The 15,867-nt window shown below is 39.7% G+C and overlaps 1 protein-coding gene across 8 annotated transcripts in view; it reads left to right on the top strand.

Annotated features, from left to right (window-relative positions):
* PLCB1 (phospholipase C beta 1) overlaps positions 1-15,867 on the top strand; it is a 454,738-nt gene that overhangs the window by 22,189 nt on the left and 416,682 nt on the right. For 7 of the 8 annotated variants that reach the window (XR_015795036.1, XM_088134740.1, XM_088134712.1 and 4 more), the window contains exon 2: positions 6,323-6,400. The exons of the other annotated variant lie outside the window; for it this stretch is intronic. Coding sequence is in view for 6 of the 7 variants with exons in the window: in XM_088134740.1 (XP_087990866.1) it covers positions 6,323-6,400 (78 nt within the window). In the remaining variant the exon portion in view is untranslated. The remainder of the gene's footprint in view (positions 1-6,322; positions 6,401-15,867) is intronic. 8 annotated transcript variants of the gene reach the window in all.

The following is a 15,867-nucleotide window of genomic DNA, read 5'->3' as shown; positions in this document are numbered from 1 at the left end:
TACTTTGGAAGCTTCCCACAAGAACTGTCCCGTATGTTACCCAGATTCTTTCCTTTCCAGATTGATGGACTTGATCGTCTTCCAACATTTAGCAACATGGGAGGAAATAGACACAAATACTGAATACTGTCGGTTAACCATGGACTAGTCTCACTCCATTTTCAGAGGTTAGGTGTCTTCATATAATGCCCTCATCCTATTTAACAAGTATGTTGACATATGTAGAAAAATACATATAAATGCCAAAACTGTTTTCCATGAAGACTCTTCAAAAGAGGGATAAAAAGTATAAATACTTTTCTCTTCAGAAAGGAGATGAATACATATATAATAAATGTATCATACTTTTTAGCACTTGAATCCAGGTTTGTGGTAGATTAGTTACAAAATTCTGGGTTTAAAACCATTTTTTCCCTTTGGTTCATGTAGTCGATAGAAAGGAAGGAAGCTTAGGAATCAGTGTAATCATTACAGCCTATATATAATGGTGAAAAACTTAGAAGCATTATCAGCATGTAATTTAGCACCTAAAACAGCTACAGAGAAGCCCTTTTAAAACTGCCACAGAACAAATCAATATCTGAAAGATAAAACTGGATTACACTGAAAATCACTCTAAATATTGGAACCTGTCTTTTTGCAGGTTAAAAAACAAGCTTCAGAGGAAGATACACCAGTAGAGACTGTCATAAGAGAATGATATCCTACATTTCATTTGGAAGTACCTTGAAAATTTTATGCTTGGAGCCATGTTTTATACTGTAAGAGAGTCATATCTGACAGTTCATATCATGTATCTGTAGAAAGTATTTACTAGATCGACAAGATGCTTTCTCAAAGAGAAAGCTGAGGGAAAATAGCGTTCATAATTAATGAACAAATTAGGGTCTTTTTTTTAGCTCTGTCCCTAGAAATACTTAAGTAGTAAGACATGTTGCTAATAACTGCCCTCTAAGAAGCAAGAGTATGATATAAGAGGAGATTGTCCTTTAATCTTCTAGTTTCTCAGGAAGATCTGTTTGCCAAGGGGATAAATGAAGGCCAAGCACTTCCCTCAGTGTTCAGAATTACTCTTGAGAGATGCATAGCCTGTCAGGGGGAGCTACATATACCAGATGGCAGTGACATGGAAAGATCCAATAGTATATGGGGACAGAGTCTGGTTCAATGGGTTTTTTTAAACATCAGAACTAACATCCAATCAGAAACAGCAGTGGAATATCCTTCATTATGTAAAAAAGATGACATGTTTATGACCTTCCCTCTGTGACAAACTGCAAACGCACATGACTCAATCCTAGTTGTTTTTGCAGGAGCTCGATATCTTTGGCTCTGCCCCAGCATTTAAAAATGAACTTTGACAAGCTAAGAAGTTATTTATTTATTTAAACAGTTTGAATGGACTTCCAACTTGCAAAATGCAACTCTGGGCAGCTAAGATAGGATTAAAAACCAAAGAAGATAAACAATAAGCCTCAAAGAAGTACAGCAACACAATTAAAATAACAGAAACCCAAAACATGACATATTCAAATCCTACACCAGTTCCCCAGATGGGCTCCTTCGACATCCTAATCCAGTTCTTGAGCGGAAAACAAAGTTGTTAAAGTTTTAGGGAAGGCCAAGGAGCTTTCCAGGGTCCACAGGCAGAGAGTCTGCAGAAGCACAATCCTGTTTAAGACCGTTGTTCTCCCTCCATTTTAGCCAGCAACTGAGGCCTCAGTCAAACTGCATCAGAGCCTCAGGAACACCATTGAGTTCCCTTTGGAAGGTGCCTGGGGTGGACCAGTTGAATATGTCCTTCCTCCCCATTGTGGGAAGCAGCTGTAGAGAACTTCAAAGCCAACAGAGAATGATCTGACCACCACAAAGAACTGATGATTACATTCGCCATGTTGTGGCCTGCTGGTCTTGTCTTAAGATGATGATGAGAAGGAGGAAATACAGCCAGTGACATCTAGGGATAATAGTCCCAGAGGAGGGGATTCCAACAGTGTTGAAGCCAATGATACCATTCTGGCTGGGGCAGATCCAGCAAGCCCCCAGGACTCCCTGCCTGCACCCACTGACAGCCTCTGAGACTGAAATTCAGCCATCTAGTCCTAAACAGAGGCATGCTTTAAAGATAGAGCAGCAGAGGGCTGAGCTCTGCTGGTCAGACAGACTTGCCAAAAAGCAGGCCAAGGGAGAGTAAACAATAACAAGAAATATGCCTGAGCTGTTCGTTTGGGTGGAGGCTTGGCTTGGCCTATTTGCTGGCCTTGCTCCCTGAGAGAAAACTCTGAGAGAGCTCCTTTTAAAACCTAACTCTGTCATGTTTATCTTGCTGTGCCACGCTTAGAACTCTGGATCCTACCTCACCGTGTCTCTTGTCTTTTCCCTTGTATTCATTGCTCATTGAGTTTTTTTCCCAGTAGTCTCCCAGGACACTTACGGCAGACCTGGAAAAAGGGGACTTTAATAGCACTATTGAGCAAGAGATTGCTGAACTCCCATCAAAAGGTCTCAGGCAATCTGTAGAGAGTAAGGAAGCTGGCCTTGATGGAGAAATGCAGGAGCTGCTGCCTAGGCAAAAGGGGCTGAAGCATTTTTTAAAGTCTAAAACAGCCAGATAACATTTGGAAGCAGCTCAGACAGGTGCCTCCCTAATTCATTGAGCTATAAGAAGAAGGAGGAAGCACAGCACAGTCAGACTTGCAAGATGCTGTTATTACAGCCAATCTCAATAAAAGTACTTCTAGCCTTCCTGTGGAGTTGATTTCCTGATCTGGTCTATCTAATGGGCTCAGAAGGTCTCAGCAAACACAATGTTTTTTTAACACATTGCAGTTGTTAATTGATAAGCTACTTGTAATCTGTCTCACATGTAAGCTATATCTGCATAACAACCCTGTCTTCCTCTCCTTTCCCTTCCCGCTCATCCCAACTGTAATCCTACATCAGTCTAGCCACTCCATGCATCTGATGAAATGAGCTGCAGCCCAAACTGCTTATGCCTTTTAATACAATTTGTTAGTTGGAAAAGGTGCTACCAGATTCCTTCTGATTTTTTGCCGCCATAGATTAACACAGCTGTCTTCCTACAAGCACTTAGGTACATACTGTAGAAATATTAACGTGGCAGAATGATCTACGGAAGTGGTAATACCTAGCTGATCTTGGCTGATTCCTCAAATCTGGGATAGCTGGACCTGCATAGTACTTGGATGGAATGTCACCAAGAAATCCTAGAGGTGTAAAATAGATAGGGAAGTCTGGGTTCAAGCTGGGTTACAGCACTGAGATGGTGTTGGTCATGCTGGTAGATGACCTATGGAGGGCTTGAGATGAGAGTGATACATCCATCCTGGTCCTCCTGGATCTTTTAGTGGCTTTCAGTAACATCAACCATGGTATAGTTGTGGACTGGCTGCAGGGGCTGGGAGAGGGAGTGGTTCTCCTTCTTCCTCTGAGGCCAGTTCCGGTTGGTGGATGGGGGAAACAGATCAGTCCATAGGGTCTGCAATGTAGGGTGCCTCAGGGCTCAAGTCTCTCACCCCTCCTTTTTAATATCTATATGAGACTGCTGGGAGAGGATATGCAGCAGCACAGATGTAGTATCTCTACCCCTAGCTGGCCAAGCGACACCATCCTGGTGCTGGCCCAGTGCCAGTAGGCTGTAAGAGATTGGAAGGGCTGTAATGGCTATAAGGGATCGGAAGGGAAGGAACTGGCTTTGACTCAACCCTAGCAAGAGGGAGTGGTTCTGGGTTTTTGGGCCTCCTGGGCCCAGTGATATGTCATATTTGACTCTTGCCAAAGTAGCACTCCCCCAGACAGAGCTGGTGCACAATTTGGGGGTCTTCCTGGGCTTGCAGCTCCTGTTCAAGGAGCAGGTGGCAGTCTTGGCTGGGTGAGGGGGTGCGCAAATCCATCTTGTGTGCCAACTGCAGCTATTCCTGGACCGGGAAGCCTTGGTTACAGTCACATCCTGGTTGGATTACTGCAATGTATGTACATGGGGTTACTCCTGAAGACCATCCAGAAACTACAATTGGTCCAGAATGCAGTGGCGCATGCAGATCTGGGTGCCCCATGGTTTGCCCATATGTAATGGGCAGAAAGTATAACTCTAAGGAAGAGGAGGAAGAGCTGCTACCAAGGCAACGCTCAGGTAAAAGAAACCTGAGTCCAAGGCCTAACTGTAACCTGAGAAAATGTATCAAAGCAGACTCTCCCTAGTTCTCATGAAGATAAAAGGAGGGAGGGGGAAGCACATTCTGACTTGCAGGATTCTGTTACCATAACGTTATAATAAAAGTAGTATTGGTCTGCACGACTTTGGTTTCCTAGTCTTGTCCACCTTGAAGGCCTGATACCATATTACACCACTGTTGCATGAGCTGCACTGGCTTCCAGTTTCTTTCCAGGTGCAATTCAAGGTGCTGGTTATCATCTTTAAAGCCCAAATGGCGTGGGACCAGTATACTTGTGGGCCTCCCTGTCCTGAGGGTATCTTGCCTGTCCCATCAGGTGAGATAGGATGGGCGTGCTCCAGGTCCTTTCCCTTAAATGTCATCCAATGGGATCTAGAAAGTGTACCTTCTCCATAGCTGCCTCTGCCCTGTGGCACACCCTTCCCATAGGGTCCGGCAGCCCCCACCTCTTTGCCTTCCAGAACGCCTTGAAGAACTGGCTCTTCTTACAAGCTTTGGGATAGGATGAATCTGACGCCCATTAAAATGGTATGTGGATATATGGGAAGGTGTTGCCTGGGGCTGCATAAATTTTTATAGAGTTTTTATTATTGTTTTTATTTTATTTTTTTACTGTTTCATACACTAGCCAGGGTTGTGGTTACAATATGGGCCACTATGTAAATTATTATAAATTAATTAATTAAAAAAAACAACAACCTGGAAGCAAGCAGTGGCAAAATACTTCCATAATGTTGCCAGGAAAGACCACACAGTCATGTCCGTATGGGTACTAGGAGTCAAACTAAATTCAGTGGAGGCTTTATTTTTATGGCAGAATGCTAACACATCTTCATGACATTGCTTCACAGCTAGAAGACTCTCCTCTGTCACAAAGTGGTCTTCAAAGTGAGGGCTAATATACCAAGATTTATTAATACAGGAGGATGGAGAATTTAAGATGAAGTCAAGGGAACAATTGATTGCAGAAGGACATAGTTTCCAGTGGTAACTGCAGCAAGTTTATTGTATGCTCAACAATGGAAGAACAATGAAATTCCCTTTGATTGGTGAATTATCCTCTGATTGAGATCAATTATCAGAGGAACAGATCAACTATGGCTTCCTAGTTACTATAGTTAACAGGCTTAGGTCTGTTAACACACCAAGGAGGAATCCAAGGGGACCATTTAAATATGATATTTGACCTTTGCTGCAAGCAAACAAAAGCACAATGTTATGTATGGGTTTTTTGTCTGTATACTGAAGCTCCTCCATCCTATACCACCCTGTCTCTTCGGTAAAGTATCACTTCAAAAAAACATGAATGCTAAAATAAGAGTTCCAAACTCTAGCAATTGTGAAATAGTGGAGTTTTCAGGCTCTACAGGACAGGTGGCAAGTAGACATTAAGTATAATTGGATAACACACAGAATAAAGCTGCATCTCAACAAAATAAGAAACATGTTGTATACTTCAAGGGGTCCACTGCTGGGAGATAATATAGAAATGATGTTGAACAGGAATTAACTCGCAATGTCAACTCAGTGAAATTGAATGGAACACATTTTCACCAAATGCTTCCCCATTCAAAGCTGACCTCCAAAGAGGGAAGCCAAGTTCTGATCCCTTAACTTTGAAATGTGATTGGCTTCCCAAGTGTTGTGGTAGAGCAGAATGGTCAGTTGGTATCATTCAACCATTTTGTAAATCGAGAAGTTTCCACAGTACTCCATAAACATACTCATAGTGTGTATCTGTCTGTGTGGGGTTAATTAACCATAATATATTCATTTGGAATTAGTGGCATTTAAAGTAGGATTTCAAATGGGTGCTGACAGATTTATCTTCAAGGATGCATTTGGGGTGGGGGATAGATAGAGATAGTGGGGATAGATAGAGCTACGAAAGTATACTAATGTACTTAATTGGCACCTTCATATTTATCTCGTCTGTTCAAAAGGTTTATGTGAATTCCTGTAGAGTAAGAAGGACTTGAGCACCCAACAAAATACAGCAGTTTACAAATACTTCCCTCTAGGTTATATTTCTATATAATATACGTTATTAGCTAAATATTTTCTTTCAAGATTATGTCATGCGTTAATTCTGTATCTTTTTTTTAATTTTTTTTGTGTGTGTGCAGGATTCTACTGGTGTGACATCAGTTTTTCTTAGAACAGACCCACAAGGATTTTTCTTATACTGGACAGATCAAAATAAGGTAAACATATTCTCAAGTACTTGAATTAGCTCTTCATTTTTCTTTCTAATGAGATCCCTTTGTTGGTATGATTGAGAAACACCAGTGTTGATGTAATTGTTGGTTGGTGTGAGACCTCACTGAGTAAGTTTTATCATTTTCACTGCATGGAATATATTTTCAGAGGACCACTGGATTCTGATTGTCAGTGGTGTGGATTACAAATTCTTTTGACTACTGATACTTAAGCTGGGCACACTCGACCAGCCTGTCCAAATACGTTGAATTGCAACCCCTTATCCCTGCCAGCAAGCATTGCTATTAGGATCATGGGAGTAATATTCCAACGTATCTAGAGAAGGCTAAGTTGGAGAAATTATACTACAAGTTAAAATAAAATCAGGCGAGGGGGGGATTTTGCAATATTTTTTGAACTGCAAGGACAAACTGAAAGATGGCATAGACTGAGGAAGAATGGGACTGCTGATGAACATCTTCACATATAATCTCGTGCTTGCTAGGTGTTGTATTTCCTGTTGGTTTAGAAAAAAACAAGTATCTTGAAAGAATTGGTATCACATGCAATTGTTGAAATGGGTCCTTGCTGGATCATAGATATGTAAAACACCCTGATATGTAAAGGTCAAATAAGGATTTTTCTCTTTAGTTGATGGATTTTGAAATATTTGCTGGAGTGTGTCTTTTAAAGGCTGTGTTTGGCAAAACAAAACCAGATCAGCTGCTTGAAGGACTTGTTTAGAAATGGGAGACTTATTTACAATCAGTGTTGGCAGCTACTGAAAGATTAGTTACAGAAAGTCTTATAGGAAGAATCTGCAGTAATTCTAGCACTTGCTTTCCAATTGCTGACAAATGATTAGAAAAAAGAAACAGGAAATTTTATGTAAATCTTCTGTGATGGTTTCTTGGTAGTGTATGAAGAAGGGATAAGCAAATTTCTGGTTAACAAAGCGCTCTTTTTGTCCCCTCATAGAACATAAAACAATTTTACATCTTGGGTTAACCAAAACAACTTAATTTTTTTTTCAAAAAGGAATGCAACTTCACTGACAGATGGATTTAAATTTTGTTAGGGTAGCTATCATTTCTGGATTTAAAATTTAGGTATTGAAGCAACAGAGTGAAGTTCTACATAAATTTATGGTCCTTGTGAGTCCAGTAGCAGCCATTTGCTTTATTTGTTAAGCTCTTAATGGCCCTTTTGATCAATTGAAGGACGAGAGCATAAACATAAGCAAGCTAAGAATGTCTTACTTGCAGTTCTTGTTTTATTTAAATATAACCACAGGAAAGTCCAGGGGGTTGATTTACATTGGAGCAGTGACCCTGATGAAAGGGTTTAAATTCTTCTAAACTGTGTACCTGACTTAAATTGCTGTAAGAATTTCATATTAAAAGATACCTATTTTGTTTAGATTTAATATGTGGATCATTAGCAGCTTCTGGGGTGACCACAATCATAGCAGTGGTAAAACTTCCACAAATGTCAGTGGTAAGATGCAGATCCCTTAAAGCTTTATTTAGATAAAAATAGAACATCGGATCGGATATTCATTTCACATAATTTGGGCATAAGCCTGTATACACAGAGATGAATTTTTTGGACAGACTGGCACAAGGTTGGTAGTATACAAATGGATATATCAACATGATGTTTAGAAAGGAGATAGATTGTCCTAAGTGCAGTATTGTTATAGAACAGATTTTGTGTGTGTATATGATTTCTTCACCAAACAGTGATTGAGTTACAATTTTGCTCTAGGCTTCCCACAGGTCTATTTTTCCTCACCATGTGCCCTGCAAGAAGCTTGGCATCAGAGAATTTCAGTTATCATGTTTTTTTCCATAGCTATTTCAACCTCAAGCTTTTTATTGGTGGGCAATGTGTGAACAGACTCAGAAATAAATAAGTGACAAGATTATTTGATTAACTGTGATTCTGTTGGGGAAGTCAGATTGATCAGTGAAAGTGCATATTAATAGAAGAGGCTGCAGTGAAGTGCTTTGAGTGTTGCTATTATAGAAAAAGTTAAAGGTGGTATTTCCTTCTAACAGGCCACCACTAGGTAAGCTGAAAAAATATACCTGGAAAAATGCCTCTATTCTACAGATGATGTGTTGTTTATCTGTAGGTGTATGTAGTCAGTAGACGGATTCACCTAGGAATAAAAGTAATTGTAACTCTTCTTGTGGTTGAGGACTCCATCCCCCGTCCCCTCACTGGAGTGTAATTTAGGTGTTCTCATGGTGTAAATTCTTCGGATTGTAATTTTCTTTAGTTCTGTTTTGGTGTAGCCCAAGAATATTCAAAATGACTATAAGGGATTCATAGTATAATATGTTGTAATGATGAATGGCAGAAACATTAAGTAAAATGCACCCAAAGTATATGGGGCAAACTATACATGGCATGCAATAACAACGTGTTTCTGAACTTGTTTCTAAATAAATGAAGCATTTATTTTCATAATTTGGCCATTAGTAATTTTTACCTTTAGTAATTTGGCCATTTGTAATTTACTGAAATTGGGTAGGCAGCAAAACTAGGAATGTTGATTATTTCTGGAGGGGGAGAGAAAGTGGAATTTTCACCAATTGCTGGTATGATAGTGCTCCTTACAGCACGTGCCAATCCTTAGCATACAGAATCCTTTGGAATAACCCTGCCTACTGATACAATAATGCTTAAAGGGAATTTTGGATGGTAAAAATATAGCTGTCAGGAGAAGTGATGCTGTGATATTCCCCAATTGGTTCAGGTGGGTGATTTGTCCGAAAGTTTCGAAAGTAATCTTTCCCTTTTATGAAAGAAAAATAGCATGATTATGATGCCTTTCTCTATTTATTCCTTGAGTAGGAGTTCTTAGCATATGTAATCTAATTTTATCCAAAGTAAGTAAGCATAACATTCATATACAGTACTTATATTTTTAAAAACACTTTAAGGATCATTGTATTGGCTTTTTTGTAAAAAAAAGCATATTTTCATTATCAGCACTGATGGTTGTAAGAGGAATTTGATCTTCAAGAATAGCAGTATGTACAGATGAGAAATCAAGTTGTAAAAAAAAGCATATTTTCATTATCAGCACTGATGGTTGTAAGAGGAATTTGATCTTCAAGAATAGCAGTATGTACAGGAGAAGTGATGCTGTGATATTCCCCAATTGGTTCAGGTGGGTGATTTGTCTGAAAAGGTTTCGAAAGTAATCTTTCCCTTTTATGAAAGAAAAATAGCACGATTATGATGCCTTTCTCTATTTATTCCTTGAGTAGGAGTTCTTAGCATATGTAATCTAATTTTATCCAAAGTAAGTAAGCATAACATTCATATACAGTACTTATATTTTTTAAAACACTTTAAGGATCATTGTATTGGCTTTTTGTAAAAAAAAGCATATTTTCATTATCAGCACTGATGGTTGTAAGAGGAATTTGATCTTCAAGAATAGCAGTATGTACAGATGAGAAATCAAGTTGTGCATTGGGTTTTGGACTTTTGGAATCTTCTGATGCAGCTTCCTACTCAAAAGGACATACCAAAATACACTGACAATATTTGCTTTGTGTGAAAAGGCACCCAGGAACATATTTAAGTGCCAAAAACTTTTTACAGGATTGTATATTATACACAGACAAGACACAATGAGTGAACATATGTGAACAGAACACAAAGGGGATTGTTTGAAGTCAATTTTAATAGTAACTAGACAACCCATGACCTGTTGGGTCATCATTTCAGAGATATTTCCTTACCTAAACAGAGAAACAGAATGACCAAGGGCAAAAAAGCAGTGGGAGCAGGAGCAACTTATGACTTGCTGCCAGCTTCTCCATTGACTTTGCTTGTGGGAAGCTGGCAAGGAGCATCAGAAATCTCCCTCCCTCCCTCCCTTTGATCACCAGCACCCCCCAGCCAGCCCTACCTTGCCAGCAGGCAACCAAGTTGCTCCCTCATCCTTCCCTCAGTGCCTACAGCCATTAAGAGGTTTCAGATTTCTGCCTTGTTTCCAAAGCAGACAATTGCCACTTGCCCATTGGGCCTTGCCACCAGTCGATTGGGCTCAGGGGAGAGAGGGAGGCTTCACAGAGGTTGGGGATACTCCCATGACGATCGTGTGACTTGGGATGACCATGGCAGCGTAGCACCACAGCAGTGCTGAAGCAGCCACAAATTTCCCAAATTTCAATCCCACAAGAGTCATGTGTCCTGGATTTTGGATGCATTCTGTAAGTTAACCTATTTGAGGTACTTTGGTTCAAAAATTGTTGCCCTATGACGCACTGTTTCGCCTAGTTGAAGGTTACAGACACGAGAGTTTTAGTAGTGTATAGATATTTGGAAGCAGTGGAATTATACAGTGCCAGTGTATTTATAAAGAGTATACCAAGTCTTACAATCTTTTTGTCTCTAGAGGATTTTTTTTTAATCCAACTATAAATGAACAAGCCATTGAAAATGGAGAGAAAGTAATAGATTGTGTGCCATGACAGCCACATTTAATTTTAGCCAAAATCATTGTAACTCTCAGGGCTCTCCACTCATAAATATGCCTTTTGAGACAATAACACTGTAGTGAGCTCAAGCTTTATATTTCTGTGCAACTTTTGTGAAATCTTATGCATACTCTGTGTATAAAGGCCTTAAAAGTAATTAGATTCTTCTAATACTCTAGCCATTGAGAATTAAAAGATTGTGGTAATTTAAATATTTAATTAATAAATCTAATGAATAAAACGAATAATACTTGTTGTCTGCTACTGTCCTACAAGTAAGGCATAACTAACATAAAATCCAGCCTGAAACAGATCAGTTAAAATGCGAGGAACTGATTTTGGGCCAAACAGCATTTTCCTAAAACTGGACAAATCATTAGAAATATATATTTTCAATATAGGGCATCTGGGAGCAGATAGAAGGCCTGTAGGATGAATGGAGCTATTTCCTATTTACTCTCCTGGGAGACTCTCAAACATCCAACATTTGCAATCTTAATAAGGGTATTGGAGCTCTTAAGAGCCATCAAAATGGTGGTAGAGCTAGGAGAATGCCAATGTTATAATGTCTTCATTTTGAAAACCCCTGAATGTCCTCTCCTGTATTCAAAAAAACATGGTGGAATTGGTACCCCTATTTCCATTTAGATGAAACTATAGGTAACTATGAGAAAAGGGTGTTATTGCTATCAAATTCTGCAATAGGGAACAGTGATAACGACAACATGAAGGAAGCAAAGTGTAGTGCATGGCCATCATTGAAAACAGAAGGGACGGCTTCTTGCTGCAGTTCAGAGACCACAACTAATGAGCAGATATGGCAGACTGCCTCAGGCAACACATTTCAGATACTAAGGAACAGAATTAAATGCATTTTATGTATGTGATATTTGCTAATATTGTGTAAAATATTCTGTAATGCTACCACCAACCAAAGTGTGCTATCTTCATTTGAAAACAAATTCACACACATACAGTATGTATTCCATCTTTTTTGCGTATAACCCAGTCCAAATTCAGAGAGAGAAAATACAGGATAATATATACAGTGGGAATAGGAAGGGTATCCATCAGCAGAAGTGAGTCTTGTCCCCTCCAACCTTGAGGACAAAGGATTGGCAGAGGATGCGGATCTATAGCAGCGTTTCTCAACCTGGCCACTTGAAAGTGTGTGGATTTCAATGGCCATGCTGGCTGGGGAATTCTGGGCGTTGAAATCCACATACCTTCAAGTGGCCAAGGTTGAGAAACACTGCTCTGTAGGAAAGATGAGTGGGAAAGAAATGCCTCTGCATGAAGAGCAATTCCCTAAGACTATGTGGCATTTTAGCCATAATATATTAAGTCAGAACTTTTAGATTAAAAAGATTTAATTATCATCAGTCATATGAGATGCGTCTTAGGAGGGCAAAAATCATAACTGCATGAATAATTTATATATCTGTCTGCAGAATCTGAGGTAGAATTGTTTTTTATGCACACTGCACACATTTTGTACTTTTTCTGTTTCCTCTCCTTTTTTCAAAAGACATTGTGGCTCTCTTCCGCAGTGTTGTTGGTTGGTTGGAAATACCTTACTACTAAATGGGACAAGTATCTCCAAGGCCTCAATGCTGTTTTTTAAAATGTGTCCTGACTAAAGGGGAAGAGAGGGGAGCCAGGAAAACCTTGTGTACAGCTTTTAATTCTGTAGACAATAAGGCTATTCATAGAGACAAAAGAGTTTGGGAATGAAACGGCACAAGAAGTTTTCCCAACTGGGTTAAAATAAATAATGGTCACTTTCACTCTATTTTGTTTTACAAGTATCATTCAGTATTTTGTAAGTAAATTTTGAAGTGGAAAGGGCAAATGAACTTAACACCGTTCATTTAGTTGATCATTCTGTTGCTAAAATCTACCACTAGAGTATTTGTATTACTTATATCCCGAAAACTCAGTAAGGTAACTGATGCAGATGTAGGAATTTTCAGAGCATAGGATGGGCATTCTCACAGAAGTGATGTCTGTCAAAAAATGCCCCAAGACCAGAGGGCAAACAAAACTCTTTGCAATCCAAAATGGCTGCAGCTACCCCCATTTTATTTTCTGAAAAGTCCTCTAAGGACTGTCTGGGGCCCAGAGGCATCACTGGAGCTGCAAATTATTCTTCGGGCTGATTATTGCAGCATATTTCGCAGTCATGCTTTTTAGTTACAAGAATCTTAAAAAACAAAACAAAATCCTAGGGTAGGGCATCAGAGGTGTATCGGTGTGGATGTTTTTAATCTCTTCTTTCCTGAGTCCCATGCCAGGGATCTGGACTTTCTGTCCTGCCCAGTGCTTGAAGCTGTTAGGGCAAGTTATGGTTTGAGGTTAAAGCCAGTAAATATGATGCAATAAAAAGATGGAGAAGAGTTTTAAAAAATATTAAGCAGCTACAAGAGTATGCAGTGGAAAAACCAGAAAGCACAAACTTGGCTGTTAAATATTGGAGAATAAAAAGACTGGAAAAATGAAAAAGTTCTATATCTAACAGTGCAAAGAGGACAGTGTAGGCCCGGTTAAGCCTCTTTGGGGCAAGGCTTTCTCCCTCCAGGGTTGATCTGCTGAAAGGCATCCTTCCTCAGAAACCATCTGCGTCACCTCAGTTGGAAGAAGATTGTGAAGGTGGTCTGAAGATCTTGGAAATTTTATCTGGGAGGAGACAACATTTTGGATCACATTATAGGAAGCCTTGTATTAGTCCCAGAATCAGATTGGAAATCCTTTTGAATTATAAAGTATAGAATAAGACTGCATCATCACATATTTATTTCAAAAGAACTTAACATTTGAATGCTGTGCTGCAGTTCTTGCATAGATGAAATGAGAAATAGAGGCCATGGAGAAGGTTACATGAGAAAATGATGTGGGTCTCTGGATTCAGGACCACGAGTCAAGGAGCTTGACAACGAACAAATGGCTTGTCCTGAGAGAAACTGCATTATTGACTGTAAGCCTCATACTTACACGTGAAGTGATACGTTGCAATAATAATCTGCTAGAAGATGATTTTGCTTGCGGCTCTTTGCTGATGCAAAAACTGCCATGACCCAGTACTCACTACAGGAACAGGGCAGTATAGATTACATTTTATTTATAACCGGTCACCCAGGAACATCTATGACTCAATTTCTAAAAATGTATCATAATGAGGCTGTGTTCACAATAAGCAGCTGTAGACTTAACAGTAACTAACTGACAGAAGTTTTTGTTTCCACAGTGGGTGCATTAGTACTTGAAACATAGCCATACTATTTATTTTAATAAATAAATTAAATGCAAACTTACCATTATTTTAATAAACCTTTACTCATTGTTACTTTCAGATTGCAGATGGCACATTAACACTTGAGAGAATTACTGCCAAAGGACACTCCCCAGATACATTGTTGAGGTGAAAATGTTGCCATCTTAAATATTTCCCTTAAAACCATATTTCTATTCCATCCTGTATTTGCATCAGTTTGGATTTGTGAAAAACATAGGAAAATTTGTATTGTATTTTTTTTTTCTAAAATACAAATGTCCTGCATAATTTAATCTAGAGTAGGTATTTTCACTTGCATTTTGATGAAAAGCAATCAAAAGTTTCAATAGTGCAAAAACAAATATAATTGAATTCTAATCTCCATATTAGCCTGCCTCTGTTTTCTATGCAGAGGAAAATTGTAGAACTAGACAAGGTTTCAGATTGGATTTTGTTACAGAATATACACTGCTCAGATGGTAGTTTGCTCTGGTCTGTGGTTAGCCTTTTTTGAGATAGGGTTGGGTGGTACTTCCTTTGATGTAGTGGACAATATACATTAATTATGTATTCATGGTGTAATAAATAGTGGGTGAACAGTGCCTTTTGTTGATAAGCAAGTAATGCAATTTTTCCATGGTTCTAGTACCTCCAAACTGGCACAGCTGCATATTAGTAAAGATATTTAGAGGTAGTTGTAGGTCAAGACAGTAATTAATACAGGTAGTCCTCAATTAATGACCATTCATTCAGTAATCGTTTGAAGTCACTGAATGAATGGTACTTATGCCCGGTCCCCAAAGTTACAGCTGTTGTAGCGCCCCCACGATCATGGCATCAAAATTCAGGTGTTTGGCAGTCCCCCCGCACTTACGACTGCAGGTGTGCTTCAGTTACCCTCACCTGCCTATCTCCTGTCCCATCTCTGCCCTTTTGGCCACCCTGCACAGTGGCAGTGCCGGTGGTGCCAGGGCTGAAATATAGGCCTGTGGCCTTCAACAGTCTCAGCTGACTGCTGCCACCCCCACACTGCAGCCAGCCACCCCAGCGCCACAGTGCAAAGGCCCAGCCGCCCCTGCCACCCTGCGCAGTGCGGGCCCTGCTGCTCCCAGCAGACCTTTGCTGTCTTCTTCCCGCTGCTGATGAGGCGTTCCTGGCTTGGCCCTATGTGAGGCAGTTGCTGGCTGTGCCAGGCCTTCTTCTTGAGACCACACATGTGCTTCTCCAAATCATGCACTGCCATCTTGTGATGCTTCGGAAGGCTTTGTGAGAAGGCTGCACCCGCCCCTCTCCAAATTGTGAGTGCACTTCTCCAAATCGCTAGAGGATGCGTTCTCCAAATGCATCAGAAGAGGAAACCTTTCCCTTCAATTTAATCCATTTAGGACTAGTGGTTGATAGGCATTTAATGATCTTATTTTAGATTTGATAACAGCATGCCCCATTTGCTTTTCAGCTTTTTGTGTATCTTCTAGATAGCCTATGGACATTAACTACTTCTGTGATGAGTAATTACTGCAGTAATTACTAATAAAAATGTTAATATTATAGTAACTTTTTTAGAATTATAGACTGATTATGTGCCATCAAGTGAATGTGTTATTGTTATTATTATTATTGACCACATAGATAGATTTTGGTCTTCCAACAGTACACCCATCACCACTGTAATTGAGTCCATCCACCTTGCCTCTGGTCA

The sequence above is a fragment of the Python bivittatus genome, unplaced genomic scaffold (genome assembly GCF_059951505.1).
Source record: "Python bivittatus isolate LINGU-HERP-01145 unplaced genomic scaffold, Pbiv_v1 ctg000020_np1212, whole genome shotgun sequence".
Lineage (NCBI taxonomy): Eukaryota > Metazoa > Chordata > Lepidosauria > Squamata > Pythonidae > Python > Python bivittatus.
This window is presented reverse-complemented; position numbering and strand designations above follow the sequence as displayed.